Here is a 15,105-nt window from a genome sequence, read left to right on the forward strand (position 1 = left end):
CCGATCGAAACCCGCTCTACCGATGGACATGAGGATGTTTTTTTTGGACTTGGTTTTCTTATTCTTCATGACCATTATTTGTTGTTCATAGTCGATGCGGGTTTCAGGGTTCTTTTCTGCAGGGTCCTGCCTAGCAGCTCCCAAATCGAATAAATGTAATCCCTTGAGACAAACATTGAGCAACAAAAAAAAAAAAACTACAAAATAAAAGCAAGGCTAAACCCACCGGTTGTTGTTGTTTTTTTGTTGGCATCAAAAACGGTCGTTATGTCCACGGTTTCTCGTGGTATGATAGCACATAACGTGGGGTGTATCTTGCCTCACTCCCCCCTCGGATTATTGCGGTTGGGATTTAGAAGTTTGTCACAAGAAGAAAAACTTGTAAGCACGTTTGGTAATGTGGAAATGTGAAGCAAACACTTGGAGAAGCGAGTTGACGTAGAACGTTGGTGTTGCGTTTACTGATAAAACAAGAAATATTGTTGTGTAAATAGTCTAAACAACAACAGAAGATAATGTTTTTATGTGTGTATAACTTTATTATTTTAAGTACAATTTTTTAAATTGTAAGACGAAAAAAGCTATTTTTAAATGTGATATGGGAGCAGGAGGATGTCTTCGTCAGCATAGAACATTTTTGCAGTTTATATTGGAGGTTTTTGGCTTTCATCCCTCCGGTTTTTTTTAACAATTTCTTGGTTGGTTTTTTACAGATATATTTCAATAACGGGTCCTCATTATTGTTCGATTTATTGTTTTTTTATATGTTTGTTTTTAAAAATTAGATGCTTGTGGTGACCGTTTTTATAAACTAGTTGAACGGAGTATAATTTTGTATAAAATATTTTTTAAATTATATTTGAGTATGACGGCTCTACGCCGTATTTTCAACGTTTTTTTAGAGACTATCAAAAAAATTTGTATTTTTAGAAGTGTGTGTAGAAATATTTTGTTTCGGGCGTATCTGTGTCTTCGATCGATAGAACAGATCCTTTCCATTTACCTATCGAAGCCCCCTATTACGGTCGGGGGTCCTATAAAAGTTCTGCATTTCTCAGACTCTGCCTATGAAAGTTCTAAGATGCTATGATCCGCTCCTAGCTGGATACAAGAAAATTATTTTGAACGATTGAACGTTAAAATAAATAAATAAACAGTGAGTGTTACATGGAGTGAGAGTACATAGAAGAATACATAGAAGAAGCGCTGACTTAAACTATTTTTAAGGTTATAAGTCGTCTGATGTATATCACCTTCTATTGCTAGAGCGTTATATGAGTTCACCATTGGACATAATTGGGTCCCTGGTATTAGTAGTTACCTGCCTCTTCAGGAGCTAAGATGTTCATAGAATTTGAAAAAGAATAGGCTTCAACGGTCCCAGTCATAATATACGAGTAAAATAGGGTGAAAAGATAACCAAAAATAGTGACAGGCCAAGGCATGACGTTTCGAGGTTGTGGAGCCTTTTACAAGAAGAAGAACTTTTAGAACATTAAATTATCAAATATTTGGGTATTTGCAAAATATAATTAATATTCAGTTCAAACCTTTATCTCCCAACACTGGAACTCCACATGGCGCAACCTAGACGTAAGCAACAAACTCCGTCCCATCAAGCACAACACCGCTTCATGGGAAGAAACCGAATCCAGCCACATCCAACGAGTCCTTTCCCGCCTTCGTATAGGTCATACTCGCCATACACACTCCTACCTCCTAGAAAAATCTAATCCTCCACTATGCAGCTTCTGTGGTGTTGACATCACCGTTCGCCACATCCTCACCGATTGCCATGCCGACACACCGAGCTATGTTGACCTGCCAACTAGACACCGATTACACGACAATTCTATCACCCAACAAACTTCATCAGAACGGCCTTATTCGATTTTTACGGATCAGTCATTTACAGGGCGAATTTCTCTACGCCCTGTATGTAGAGAAATTTAAGCAATAGTTTAAACTTATCCATTATCAAATATGTATGCAAATATGTTTTGAGTGTTTGAGGAACGATGTAACACTTTTATTTTAACTACTAACCAATTGCAAAAATGAAGTGTTAAACGAATTCCAACGCAAACTTAAAACACATATAAATTTAAAATATATTTGATTGCAATCGTGATATCTCGTAACAAAACTTTGGCCACTAACGGAATCGCTATAGCTATGGCGTAGAGGAGATAATCAATAGTGGCAATAAGTGTTTTTATTCCATTAATTGATTGTTTCTGTATACAACCAACCGCATCAAATTCTTAGAATTTATAAAAAAAGCTACAATTAACAGAACATAATTTTAAACTAGGATAAGGTAAACGAACAATTTTATGCATTATGTCTAAACGAATAATGTGCAAAACGTAAAGAAATGGAAAAATTGCATGGAGCCTTCCGCTCATTCTCCTGAGAGCAATTTTAGTAGCACTTTCTACCTTCTGTGTGTATATTTGGATGACTTGGGAAGGAGGAATCCACCTTGTCTTTTTTGTGGTGTTGTTTTACACCACAAAATACTACATTTCGTATCGTAAACTTACAAGAAAAAGGGTTCGAAATGGGATGGGAAAAGGTAGGAATGTACTCCGAAAGGTAGAATTTGTCATATGTACACTACATGAAAGAAGAAAAACTCCTCCTCGCAAAGGTAAGAACAAACCAAAGCTTAAAGGACAACTTTGCGTTGCGGAACTGCGCTTTTCGGCGGACAGTTTTAAAGGGGAGAAGAGAAGGAGACAAGCGAAAAGCTGCGGTGAAGGGTTTCAAGTATCCAAAGTGGAGTAACATAAAAAAATACCCCCCCCCCTTCTTCTCCGCCATTATCACGCAGTAAGAAACCCCTTGATGTGAGAACTGCTGCTATAAAACATGTAAACATTGCTTCTGGTTATTTCCTGTCTGAAGATGTTCGTTTCCAGAACCGTTCCCAGTGTGTGTCCTTTTGCCTCTGAAGCTTCTCATCCGAACAACAATCCTCCATGCCACCCGTCATTCCCTTTCCATCACGCCCGCACACGCACACACTTTCACGCATCGTGCCGTCCTGCGTGTGTCGTCAACCAGGAGGATTCTCAGCGCTTTTTTCTTGTCGTGCTTTTGTGTGCTTGTGTGCGTGGGAGAAGAGCTTTGTGATCCTGTCAGACGACGGCGAGCCGAGAGTGGCGTTGTGCGTCGCGTTGCGTTGGTATAAGTAGGCCAAAAGTGCATCCGTGTGTAGCCGAAGTCTCGCGGGCGTGCAGCGTGTGTCTCGTGACCTACCAACGAACCGATGACGAGCGGCAATGTGGCAGAGCGGTTGTGTCTGAACATGGGGTGGGATATGTCAGACGGGATCCAGTTTTTCCGACCGTTTCGGAAAAGTTGTGTGCCTTCCCCTTGCCAAACATCGGAAGCTTTCGCTTTTCGTAGGGGAAGTAGTGGCTTTATTGGTGTTGTTCGTCGTAGCAGGCCGAGCTGTGCTGCTGTTGCTGCTTGACAACGGTCGGCTTGTGTTCCCAGCGAAGGGATACTTTTCAAACCATTCGAACGGCAGCATGTGTTGTGGAGATGTCAGAAAATTCCCGCGCTTTCTGCTTATGTGTACCTGTGGACTTGTGGATGGTTTTGTATCGATTAGCCTCGCTCGTCATGGGGTGGACGGGGGGTATATGAGTAGGAAAAGAGCAGGGAAAAAATTAAGTTCATTTGAAATTGGAGGGAAACAGAATAAAAATAAAATCAGAATCGCAAAATCAACTCGCCTCAGAATGTGGACCCTTCAAAACATGGCGAGCTTAGGAGCTTTTTGTTGAAGTAAACTGAGTGAGGAAGTGGCTAAAGGGGTTTGGTAAATTACGACCAGTACGAATGAGCACTTGTGTTTGCGTACAGGTACATACTAAAAGACCTCTTGGTTCCTTCAAACATTGCTGACTTCAGTTTGCTATCGTAATGAGCGGAACCTTGAAAACTTAAAGCATCCGATCGATGTCCGCCATCGCGCAGCTATTTATAAAATGCGAGTTTGTTTACTAATTCAACACGGTGGAAAGTGGTGTGGCCAGGCTAGGTTGGAGTTCCTGGACCGACACCTGGAAATGGGACCTGGGAAGGGAAGAAAAATCGTAACATTTTTCCCATGACACTTGTGTGTGTGTGTCTTTCTCCCTCTTATTGTATTGCTTTGTATGGTTGTTACAATAGGTGCGTAATCGTGACACTTGGTATAACAATGTCGATCGATATGCATTATTGTACAGGGATTGCTTTAGAATCGAATAAAGTTTTCACAGACATGACATGTGTTGATGTAATTTTTGAACTCATACAATCCAGAGCCAAACATCAATCAAAATAATAACGCTTGCGAGAGCGCTTATTACAAAACAATCAACATTTCGTGTATCACTCACCTTAAAAAATACAAATACAGGTCGCATGCTAGACACTTTTGTCTGCAGAGCCGTGACGAATAATCGTACAGAACTCAGTTTGAAAGCACATTTTTCGTTGATCATTTCAAGGACGACAGTGTCCGGTCTCGATTTCCTCGGCACAGAACGATATTTATGTAGTATCCGTGAGTGTCGTTAAATTATGGGCAACCCACCGTGCTAAACCGTCGTGGCCAGCGCGGTGTGTTTTCACCTTCACCTAATTTCAGGTCGCGTTTCTCACGGTTTCCCCCGTCGCCAGCCAGTCTTCACCTTCGCACTTCCTTGCCCTAGAACGGGGGCAACGGGTTTCGGGAAGGATTGAGGTGAGGGCATAAGTTAGTAAGGGAAACAAATCCGTTCGTATGTCGGTGTTCGTCGGTGGAAATCGTCGGTGGAAATAGGCTGTACAAAACCATTAAGCCAAAGAGAGTGAGATTGATGGATAGAGAAAGAGAGAAAAAGAAAGAGAGCGAGAGAGGGGATTTAAAAAAAAAACATCATTTTTAAACCTGATTCGGAAAGGAATCCGGCAGAACAAACGCGTTAACTTCCGTATCCAGAGCATCTCGTGAGGGCTTTCGGGATTCGGGAGTCGTGCCGCTTTCGGTTCGGACGAATGGCTCGCGAGTTCGTGTACGAAAGAGAGGAAAAGCTTGAATAGCTTACCCAAGCAAGACGGCACCAAGGATAAAGGACCTGTGTCACAGTCGGTCAGTAGGGGAGATTGTTGTTGTTTGGCCAACAACTAACAGGATGTTTGCAGTGGAGCAATGACACCGAAGCGACCGGAGCAAAAGGAGCTTCAGAGCTAGCAAGAGACATACGAAACACGAAAGCTTCCCAGTGTTTGTGTCCATAAACGTTAGAGCGAGACAAAAAAAGGAACACTGGAACACTGGGATCGGGAAGGAAGTTCGAAAATTCGAAAATTGCGCACGCAGTTGTAGGTTTTTGAACTCTTCTTCTGTCCGCTGAGAAGAGTTCGTTCCCATCAAGCAGAAGGCTTTGCTTGGCCCGAAGCCTATTCTAATGTTTTTTTAAAAAACAAGGGAGAAGGGGAAGGGTGGGAAATGGTCCTAAACGAGGTATGCACCAGAACACACGAAGAGCACATGGCAGGTAACGCGGTTCCGCGTGGTTTTGAGACATGGTCGTATATGATGGGGAAGTTCCTTCTGTAGGCACGAGCGAGGGATGATAAACATGGGAAGTAGCCTGCCGAGCGGAACGAGCGGACAGAACCATTACCAGACGCAATAGCAACACTGCCGAACGGGGACGAAAACAAAACGGTAGGGAAACCTGCCAACCCGATCCTTACTGCCTTCTATACTACAGGAAAGATCTCCGAAGCGAAGCAGGTGAAGAACTCGAATAATAAAAACAGCCTTTTTAACACACACACGCGCGCAAGCACACGCTAATAACAGGCTGGGAATTGAAGCTGGTGGCGGGAACTGAGGGAGCGGTGTGTGAGCCTCCTTCAGCTGGTGAGGCTGAAGGGGCGCGAGCCCAATCGGGATCGGGTCCGGATCGGGTTTGTTCTCACCGTGCCCAAGGCACGGCGGCGGCGGACGTGCAACGAGCACGACGGAATCCAGCCTAGACCACGGACGCTGACGGTGTTGTCGGTGGCTTCACTACGTTTATGGCTGCGAGGGAGACCATATCGTGTGGCATAGATCATCATCATCATCGTGCTGAATCGACACGTTGTTGTTGGCTGGCTGACCCCTAGCTGGTCCCTATTTCTCTTGCGTCCCTGCATCATCTGTCCGGGTTTTCGATTTTTCGGTTCGGTTCCGATTTTATTCCCGTTCTTTGAAAAAATCCTGTTGCTTGGCCCGTGCGCGCTCCTTACCGGGGGTTAGTTCCGGGATGTTCGTCAGCTGGACCACACAACTTAGTCGGTGTAGCCTCTCGTGTCGGTTCGCATTCGCCCAGAGTTCAACGGTCACGGAATGGTTCGGTGTGGTCAGTAACGTCCGGCCTTTAACCATCGTCACATCACAGCTTTAGTGAGTGTGAATCCAGTGCACAAGAAAGTGTCGGAAGATGTTAAAAGAAACCCACACCCCAGCGCTACTAAGTGTTAAAAAGCTCGATCAGCAAATATAGGTCATTTTTTTTCGGGAGCTATCGTCCGGACCTAGCCATCCAATGCTGGCAGTGTTTGGTGGCAGATTGCTGAAAAATTTCTGAAGAATTGTGGATTGATTAGTGTTTTAGTGATTTTGTGGTGAAGAGTGAAGGCTAAGTTTACGTACCCAGAACAGCAATGTCCCGAACGAGCAGAACTGGAGAAATTATAAAAGTGTGTGTTAGCTAATAAGATAAGAAATTAAGGCAAGGCAATTCGACAGTTTGACAGAACCTTCCGAGCAGAAGCAAATACCCTAGAAAGCTTTGTGAGTGTTTTTAGTGCTTTAGTTTCGTGTCACGCCGAACACATCGGTGTGGTGAATTTGGTGTATGAGGTGCCGTCACCTGTGGTTTTATGGTGAAAAAGATGAACTGCAGTAGATCAGCTTTGTTGTACGGTACGTGGCTCGATCGTGGTGAGCCTCAGTGTTACCAGCTAGCCAGCTTCTTCAACAGTAGCTAGGTTTACGGTGATCCCTTCGATACGTAAGAGGCTCGTTTCGGATCGTTTGTAAAACTTGGTTGGTAGCGTCCAATGTAATCGTGTGCGTTCCGTGCATTTCGCGCTGCTTGCTGGTGGTGCATGAGAGATAAAGTGCCCTTGCTAACCGCCCCGATGGAGCTGGGCGGCGAAGTGTTTACCATGGGGCTGGCCCTCAAGCTGCAGAAGGTGCCTCCGGGATCCGGGATGGTCGATTTCACCGAGTTCCGCCGGGAAAACTCCAACACTGCCACCTATGCGAGCGACTGGGACAGTTATCAGGTGAGTGATGGTGATGATTAGTACCGAAGTTACCTGTAGTTCTTTCAAGCTATCGTCACTAGTGTCTTGCCTACAGGAAGTTTTTTCTTTTTTCGTTGCTCCCTAAATGAACTGCACACCATCAAAGCCATGGTACGAGCGCTTGGAATCGTATGCAAGCGGTATTCATGCATTATTATCAGTTTATTGATTGAAAATCATTATCGACTTCGAACGTGTGCATAGCGATGCATACTAGTACCTGGTGCCCGGGGTACCTGGTAGTGGTACACAGGAAAGCTTGTGTTGGAAAATGCCACCCCTCAACCGTGCGCATGTTTGTGTTTGCGTCCGTGTTTGCAGCAGTATGGGTGTGTATGTAGGTGTATGAGTGTTTATCGGTTGCAAACCGGGGTTATTTGTTTGGTGGATCCGTGTTGAAAACTGGGCCGGGAAAATGCGGACGTTCCTCGGTACGGTGCTCATTAATGGTGGTTTCAGCTTCGTATCCGGCTGCTTTCATCATTCCTTGGCTGAAGAGCAACAACAAATGCTCATACAAAAATATAAAATGGTTCAAAATAACAAAAACTTTGTAGTAGAATTTTTTATAAAACAAACCTATTGCCAGGTGAAAGTATTTGTTTGTTAATCCATAGCCATATAACAGATTTATATTTCAAATTTATCGGGTATTTGTGGTATTGCTTGAAATATTGAGAATGGCTGCTTTCACAATAAAAAAACATTCACTTATAAGGGAATAAAAAAAGTGCAGCAATGCGGAAGTACAAATTAAACGGTTGGTTCAAAAATGCTAATTGGCTTTTCCGACCAAAAACACAGCAGCTTCAGCTACAAATACACCACCGCTGTATGATTCTGATGCTAATCAATAACTCACCTATAAAAACGCCTGAAAGTATGCATTTCACATTGCATGGATACGTGGATACAATCATACGCTCACACAGATGTCGCTCTGTTTTGACGTTATTAGCAGTGCTGTTTCAGATTGTGGCAAGTATGGTGTTGTTTAGCGAAACTGTGCAGTGCTCCGTGCTCTTAAACATTTATTGCTTGAAAAAAAAAACCCCCCTGTGAAATGTACCTGCAGAATGAGTCGCCACACGCCAAGCGGTTTGGCATTTGGCCATCCAAGGCAAGCCTAAGTAAATATGCGAAAACCACAAAACAGGACGCTGCCACGGTGATGGAAACATCAGCCACCGAAGTGGCCGAAGTTCGCGCTTAATCAAGTGTACACGGAACCGCAAGTATCTGTAAAACGGCGTAACAAACTTCCGGCTGCTACACCTGTGCCACCCTTCCACAATACCCTGTGTACCGGCGAACGGTGAGACCCATCGCACAACGCGCTTGAAACCTTTGTCATTCAGCGTCGAGTAAATTTATTCGAATGTCTCTTTCGGCATACACAGAGACAGCAGTAGTGTGGGAAGATAGGGACATTCGTAGCTACGTAGTTCCCAGCGTAACGTCCGTTCCGCCCTCCAATTTCATCCATCGGGATATGGGGACCGCAACCGAAATTAGGTCACCGCTAATTGGAATGTAGTTTTCCGTCTTGAAGGACATTCGGCTGTGATTGCCAGTTCGGGGTGTGTGTGTGTTTGGTCGTTTGGTTCCTCTTGAAAAAGCGAGCACTCCCCGTTATGTGCCACGCGTGATTGCTATGAAGAAGGTAATGGGTGTGCGCGCTGTAAAGAAAAGCGAAAAAAAACGAAGCAAAAGACGGAGACCTAAAGCATACCATCATAGCGAAAGAATGATGGATAAAACTACTAAGCTAAGCTTGGGAGCAGCTTGCAAATGGCGGTAGTCGGTGGACGGGATTGATGTTGTTTTTGTTGGGAAGCGATTATTATTTCCGCCCGGGAAGTCGTACAGATTTCCTGGCCACGATAGGGCATTGCACAGCGTCATCGACATCATCGTGCTGTTCTGGGATGGTTGTTCGCCTAGCAGCGGACTAACCGATTGCTTTCTGAGGGGGTACAGTGGTACATCCGCTGTGGGAGAGGATTTTTCTTTATGGTCCCATCGTAGTGCAGCCCGGGAAGGCTCCCTGGTTGCTTCAGATCGCGAAAGAAGCAATTAACGATCGAAGGAGATGGATGTTTTGTTTCGTTTTCGGGGTGTTCATGGGAAGCTGAAACGGGTAATCAATTATCTTACCGCTGGGTGAGCCAACCCTAATTTGTCCACGGTTGGATAACACTGAAGCTGGTACGGTTTTGCTCTGAAAAGCGGATAGTTCGCCATGTAGAGCTCTGTTATGATTTTCAATCGAGAAACGGAATCCTCAAAGGGGAAATAATAGATAAGGGGACTTTCGTTGTGAATCGATATTCTTCTTGCATCAGCTCTAGGAAATTCTGCTCGTAACAGGTTAAAAATACATCCGCGCTCGATTCGTTCGATTTGATCGATTGCATCGACTGCTGTAATTTGGTGCATGGATGCATCGGGGAGCTGCCCGTACATTAGCACAGAAATACAAAAACGGGAAAATGGTTCAGCAAATTATGGTCCAAATAATTATCGTAAATAATTTCCTGACCGTCGCCGTATTGCAACGAGTGACACACGCACGCGACACACGGCATACACATATTACACAGTCTCGCATCAAACAGGACCGAACATAAACTGCTTTGAAAAGCTGGAGAAAATGGTAACAATGTTGGCAGGTTACATAACGATCAACCGCGACGCGAACGACGACCGATCCTTTTTTTTTTTGTGCCTCGAGTTCCACCTCGTATTGCTTCGGCTGACTGACTGTGATGTGTATGCCTATGTATGTGTGGCAAAACGTCAAAGCGCGTTAACTAACCACCGTAGCAGCCGCCACCATTTATCCATCATTTACTGGTTTTCCCATACTCACCGGGAGGCCTCCCGGGGGCAAGGAAGGTAAAAGGTCTCACGAGACTGGTGGAGATGCCAACGCCGACAGGTGCAACCTGTCCGTACGCTTTGGCTTGTGCATACATCAGTACTACCACACACTCACACGCATGCACACAAGGACCCGGCATCGCTCTGTCAATTACCGGAAATGCAGACCGACGAGGCGAAACTAACGATTAAATAATGATTCTTTATGCAACTGCACTGTGTACGCGCGTCGCGGGCAGGCAGCCCGGCACAGGGCCAGCTCGCTTTTCCCCGAGTTCGGGGAAATCAGTGCACGGTTAGCAGTTTTCGATGGAAATCTGGGCTGCTATTTATTCACCTTCACCAGCAAACCGGCATTCAACGATTTACCCATACGAGTTCCCGGGGGATGAGGAGGGAGGACAGAGTGAATGTTTGCCCTTTTACGAGCTTGGGGCCGTGCACGAAGGCGTACGGATTTCGTAGTCGGAAAGCCCTTGAGGAAGGGCGTAAGATGGGGGCGGTGATGGGGTGGAGTTTTATCTCGAAGCGTTTCGGGCGTACACACATATTTGGACATTTCTATTTTAAGTCCACGTCCTTCATTTTATGCTGGAGATTGTTTTGATAATTGGTAGACGGAATTACACGTCTGTGTGCGGGCACAGTCGTATACGGGCGTGTGATGCATTTTGCATGCTGTGGGCATATGAGAGCGCTTGTGCAACACTGGTTAAGAAATGTAAATTGATTTAAGCCATTTTGACCGTTACTTGTTTTTGTTCGCATTATGCACAGGTGATGGTAATTGTAATTGTCCTATTTGTCCCAGTATGCAGGTCTTTTTTATGTCATGAAATAGGATTACTAACTTAGATTTTTTTTTCTTAAGACTTCGTTTACTTTTTTAAACGGCTATGGTCTTAATTTTATTCACAACGTCAACTAATACGTGCATAAAAATAGACAAATATTGAGGGTTTTTGTACAATCGGGAAATTACAATAGTAAGAAATGAGAGTTTCATGACAGTAGAAGAATATCATAAGCAATCAATATTTACACCCAGGCTAGATCGCTCCGTGCTAGATCACTTCTTGACGTACGGGAACGTCGTACTCGTTTTGGCGCCTCTGATCCGTTCCTCGTCATGCGGAGCGAATTCAATGCCGTGTGTGATCCTGTCGCGCTCTGCGTTCCCTAATTGTAGACGTACAGTGCGGCCTATTACTTGTTGAATGTAAATATGCAATTGTTAACTGTAAATATAAAACGTAAAATAAGTCACTTCAACCGGGCCACAATTCAATAAAATAACAAACAACAAATTTAATTGGTGACAATTTCCAGGTATCCAACAATGATTTACCACTGTTTGAAAACAGTAAAATCTGATAGGAAATCTGTAGCTTTTACGATATGAATCTTGAGTCTAGAAAATAGAGACTGAGATTGAGGAAATTTAGGCCAGAGCTTCCATCTATATCAGTATAGAATTTCCTGGAGATGATGGAAATTGTTTACCAATGATTTTCTTTCCTGAAGTCTGATACAAAGTCGTCCCTGTGATAATAACAGCGACAGTAGAATTATTATTATTTATACTTTGTCTGCCTTGCGGCTATGAAAAAGTAACTTAATGACCAATTTACCGTAACTAATTGCTAACCTAAGAGCATACTATTTAGGTGGGAACCGAAGGAGGTTACAGACGCGTGAAAATCAAAGCCGTGAGCCAATAGGTTGAAACTAACCATATCCCAGAGCAGAGGATCTTTCCGACCAGCCGCAGAACGCCTATTAAGGACGATTAGAGGAGGGCGAGGGCGCAGAGAACGAAAAGAGACATAGAATTGGGCTGAGGATAGGAGAGCCGAAGAATCTAGCAGATCGAGAAGAAGGGAAGCGATGAAAGAGGATTGAACTAGGAAAAGACGATCTTGCAGAGTGTGTAAGCTTAGCAATTGACACCTTGATTCGTAGGGAGGTAGAACAGAGGTCGAGTCTTCCAGCAATGCGAGCGTTCAATGTGAACCCTCGCAGAGGCGTTTCTAATCCGCGATTGTAAGCTACGATACACTTAAAACTTAGTGTACCGGCTACTGATGGGCATATGTTCCGATGGTCACGGATAGTCGGCAGTCGGGAAAAACAAGACAGTTGAATGATGAAGTTTCAATAAAGCCATGAGATAATTATTACTAGATCATCCCTATTGAAAAAATCTTCCTATTAAGGCCCTTCTTTTCTTGGCTAAACGACCTTCTACTAGATCGGCCATCACGTGTCTTTCTAGACTTGCCGACACCACGTAGCTGGACAGTCAGTCCTCACTACGGGGGGACGTACCGGATCGGATTTGAACCTCGGTACTGTCGTGTAAAGACCGGTGCCGGTGGTTGCAAGCCCAATTGAGGCAAATTTGTGTAGATAAATTCCTAATAGTGGCTTATAAGGCAATTTTGTCAATAGGGACCAGACAACTTCAGCGTGTGACTGTCATATGAAAATGATCTTCAAATGTGTCGTGTGGTAATCTCTACTTTAAAGTACACTTCGAACATTTGGAATGTGGTACATATCGCTACGCTAGGATTTCTTAGTTTCCAAACATTGATCTTTTTTGTTAACAATACGGCCAGGCCGTTCTATAGGAATAATATTTTTGTGTTTGTTTTTTGCAAGTTCTGTAATACGTTACCAGTCATACCAAACATCTAATTGCATTCATTGAAAGCAATTCAACTGTGAAATGTGGTAGAAAATTTCTGAATTATTTTTTGAAATTACGTTCTCTTGATATACTTGATTGAAGGATACTAAACAGGAACGAACATTTCATTTTCATTGAATGGTGATCGATGACAGTACAAATACTTAGCTGCTGTCTTAAATCGTTTCGGCTTTTCATACTTCCATATTATGCTTACAATTACTTTGAAATGCTTCAAAAGCACCATCGACTCTTGCTGCAATGCAGGACTTCAAAATACCCAAACATAATCTCCCCGAAACCTCAAGATCGATGACTGTTATTGAATTTTAAAATTCAACATTCATCAGCAGCATCTCGACGCGAAACCATACGAGTGCACGGTTGGATGTTTCGGCTGCAGCCATTGTTGTGATCGATTCTGGCTCATCACACTCGGCCCTTTGCTTCTTCTCGTACCGAAAATGGCATATTTGCCGAAGGACGAACCCGGGCGCCACATTCGAGCGGTGCTGAAAGTATGTTCGAACCGGAATCGTATTGAAATACCGGACACTCGAATCGAGCAATTCCAAACCCCCTTTTTCTCGGGATCAAACTGGACGGTTGGTAAGGGAACCGCGCGAAAGAAGGGGACGGGATTGATGGGAGAATTATGCAAAATTTATGCGGTATCATTCGCACTGCGGAGCGGACTATTACCGGGACGTTCAGTTCACCCACACGCGCCGCACACCCGGGTGGATAAATCGGAATTCCGGACAAGTAGTAGTAGCATCCCGCAAGGTGTGTAGGAATCGGTCGAAGAAATCCTTTGCGAGTACGAGCTTTCTCCTCTGTCCTTATGTATGTGTGTGTGTGTGTATGGGTTGTAGCTCTGCAAGCAGTATATAATGCAGATCAAACATGGCTCAAAGTACTACTTTAGAGCGTACCATATCGAAGCTCATTTGGAATGCGTAAAAGCGTGTAGGAAAATGCAACTCGTGAGGTCATTTGTTTTCACAGAATGAAAGGATATTTGAAGTTTTAACCCCGATTATATCGCGTGCAAAAATAGTGGTAATGGTGGTATTGGCGGTGTTGCCTTCTGTTTTCCCAAAGTAAATCTGAATCGATCTGTAACCGAGCTGCCCAATCGTGTTGGCGCCGTTGCAAACCGCAATAGAACTATGGGGAAGATAATTTGTTCGCGATAAGTGCTGCAGTCGATAGTAATGGACGTATGCACTTTCCTGTGGGCGATTCCGATCCATGAAACGATAGAGTACTCGCACTGGATGAGAATGAAAGCAGGAAATGACCAGGAATGATGGTGGCATAATTTTAAATGATTTTTTCCATCCTCTTGTTCTTTCTCACTCTCTCGTTTTGTTGATAGTTTTGCCTTGTGGAAGGTAATGTGATGTGGCCAGGAGATACGTATCTAATTGTTGTTTAACACAGTGAATTGTGGTAAATGGAAGTGATCTGATAATGACCGTTGTAGGATCTGGTTGGGTCAAAAGATTAGAAGTGTCTTTATTGCCGCAATATCCTTTCTAGCGTTCGACAATGTATCGTTTTACTGCCTCCAGTCTCCATAAAAGTTGAGTTGTATGAGGTCATGACAACATTTTAAAGATTTTTTTTTGAGGAATGAGGGAGATGTAACGGAACAAAAGAACATGAAAAGATTCATTTAGTAGGAAAATGTTGAGAATTATGAATATCTTAAAAAGTATTAAAAAATATTTACAATTAATATCAGTGTGCTGTAAAGTGGTCAGTGCTGTAATTTAGTACAGGCAAAAATGAAAACAAGTGTTCAAAAAAAAAAAACTATTTTCTTTTCGTTGCAAAGAAACGCAAGGAACGATTTATATCGCTACAGCTACGATTTAAATCGCCATATTTTTTCGAGGCTTACGGACGATCCCAATCCACTTTAAAATCTAAGTACTTTGGTGTGATTCTCAAGCGCATTCTACTTCTATATTCTTTTGAATGTCAATGTTTATCCAAAATCTTCTACAAGTGAAGTGACTTATGGGAAGCAATCCTCAAGGATTCTATGCCTAGCCATATTTTCTTGGTCAACAGGAGAAACAAACAATCGTTGATCGGAGGATAGTTTCTTGATGCCAAGTTTTGTTCAATATCTTGTACTAGTAAGATGACTGATAGTAAACCACCTTGAGGGT

At 43.6% G+C, this 15,105-nt stretch overlaps 3 protein-coding genes across 3 annotated transcripts in view; 2 read left to right on the forward strand and 1 right to left on the reverse strand.

The window, feature by feature from the left end:
* The window catches only part of LOC126559183 (uncharacterized), a 456,771-nt gene that overhangs the window by 300,646 nt on the left and 141,020 nt on the right, over window positions 1-15,105 (reverse strand). The gene's annotated exons all lie outside the window — the stretch shown is intronic.
* The window catches only part of LOC126559512 (NADH dehydrogenase [ubiquinone] 1 alpha subcomplex subunit 7-like), a 387,608-nt gene that overhangs the window by 211,287 nt on the left and 161,216 nt on the right, over window positions 1-15,105 (forward strand). The window lies entirely within an intron of this gene.
* Window positions 7,144-15,105, forward strand: part of LOC126559761 (neuropeptide SIFamide receptor-like) — a 124,746-nt gene continuing 116,784 nt past the window's right edge. The window contains exon 1 of the mRNA XM_050215935.1: window positions 7,144-7,326. Coding sequence (XP_050071892.1) covers window positions 7,147-7,326 — 180 coding nt within the window. The 5' untranslated portion in view covers window positions 7,144-7,146. The remainder of the gene's footprint in view (window positions 7,327-15,105) is intronic.

Source organism: Anopheles maculipalpis, chromosome 2RL, assembly GCF_943734695.1.
Source record: "Anopheles maculipalpis chromosome 2RL, idAnoMacuDA_375_x, whole genome shotgun sequence".
Taxonomy (NCBI): domain Eukaryota; kingdom Metazoa; phylum Arthropoda; class Insecta; order Diptera; family Culicidae; genus Anopheles; species Anopheles maculipalpis.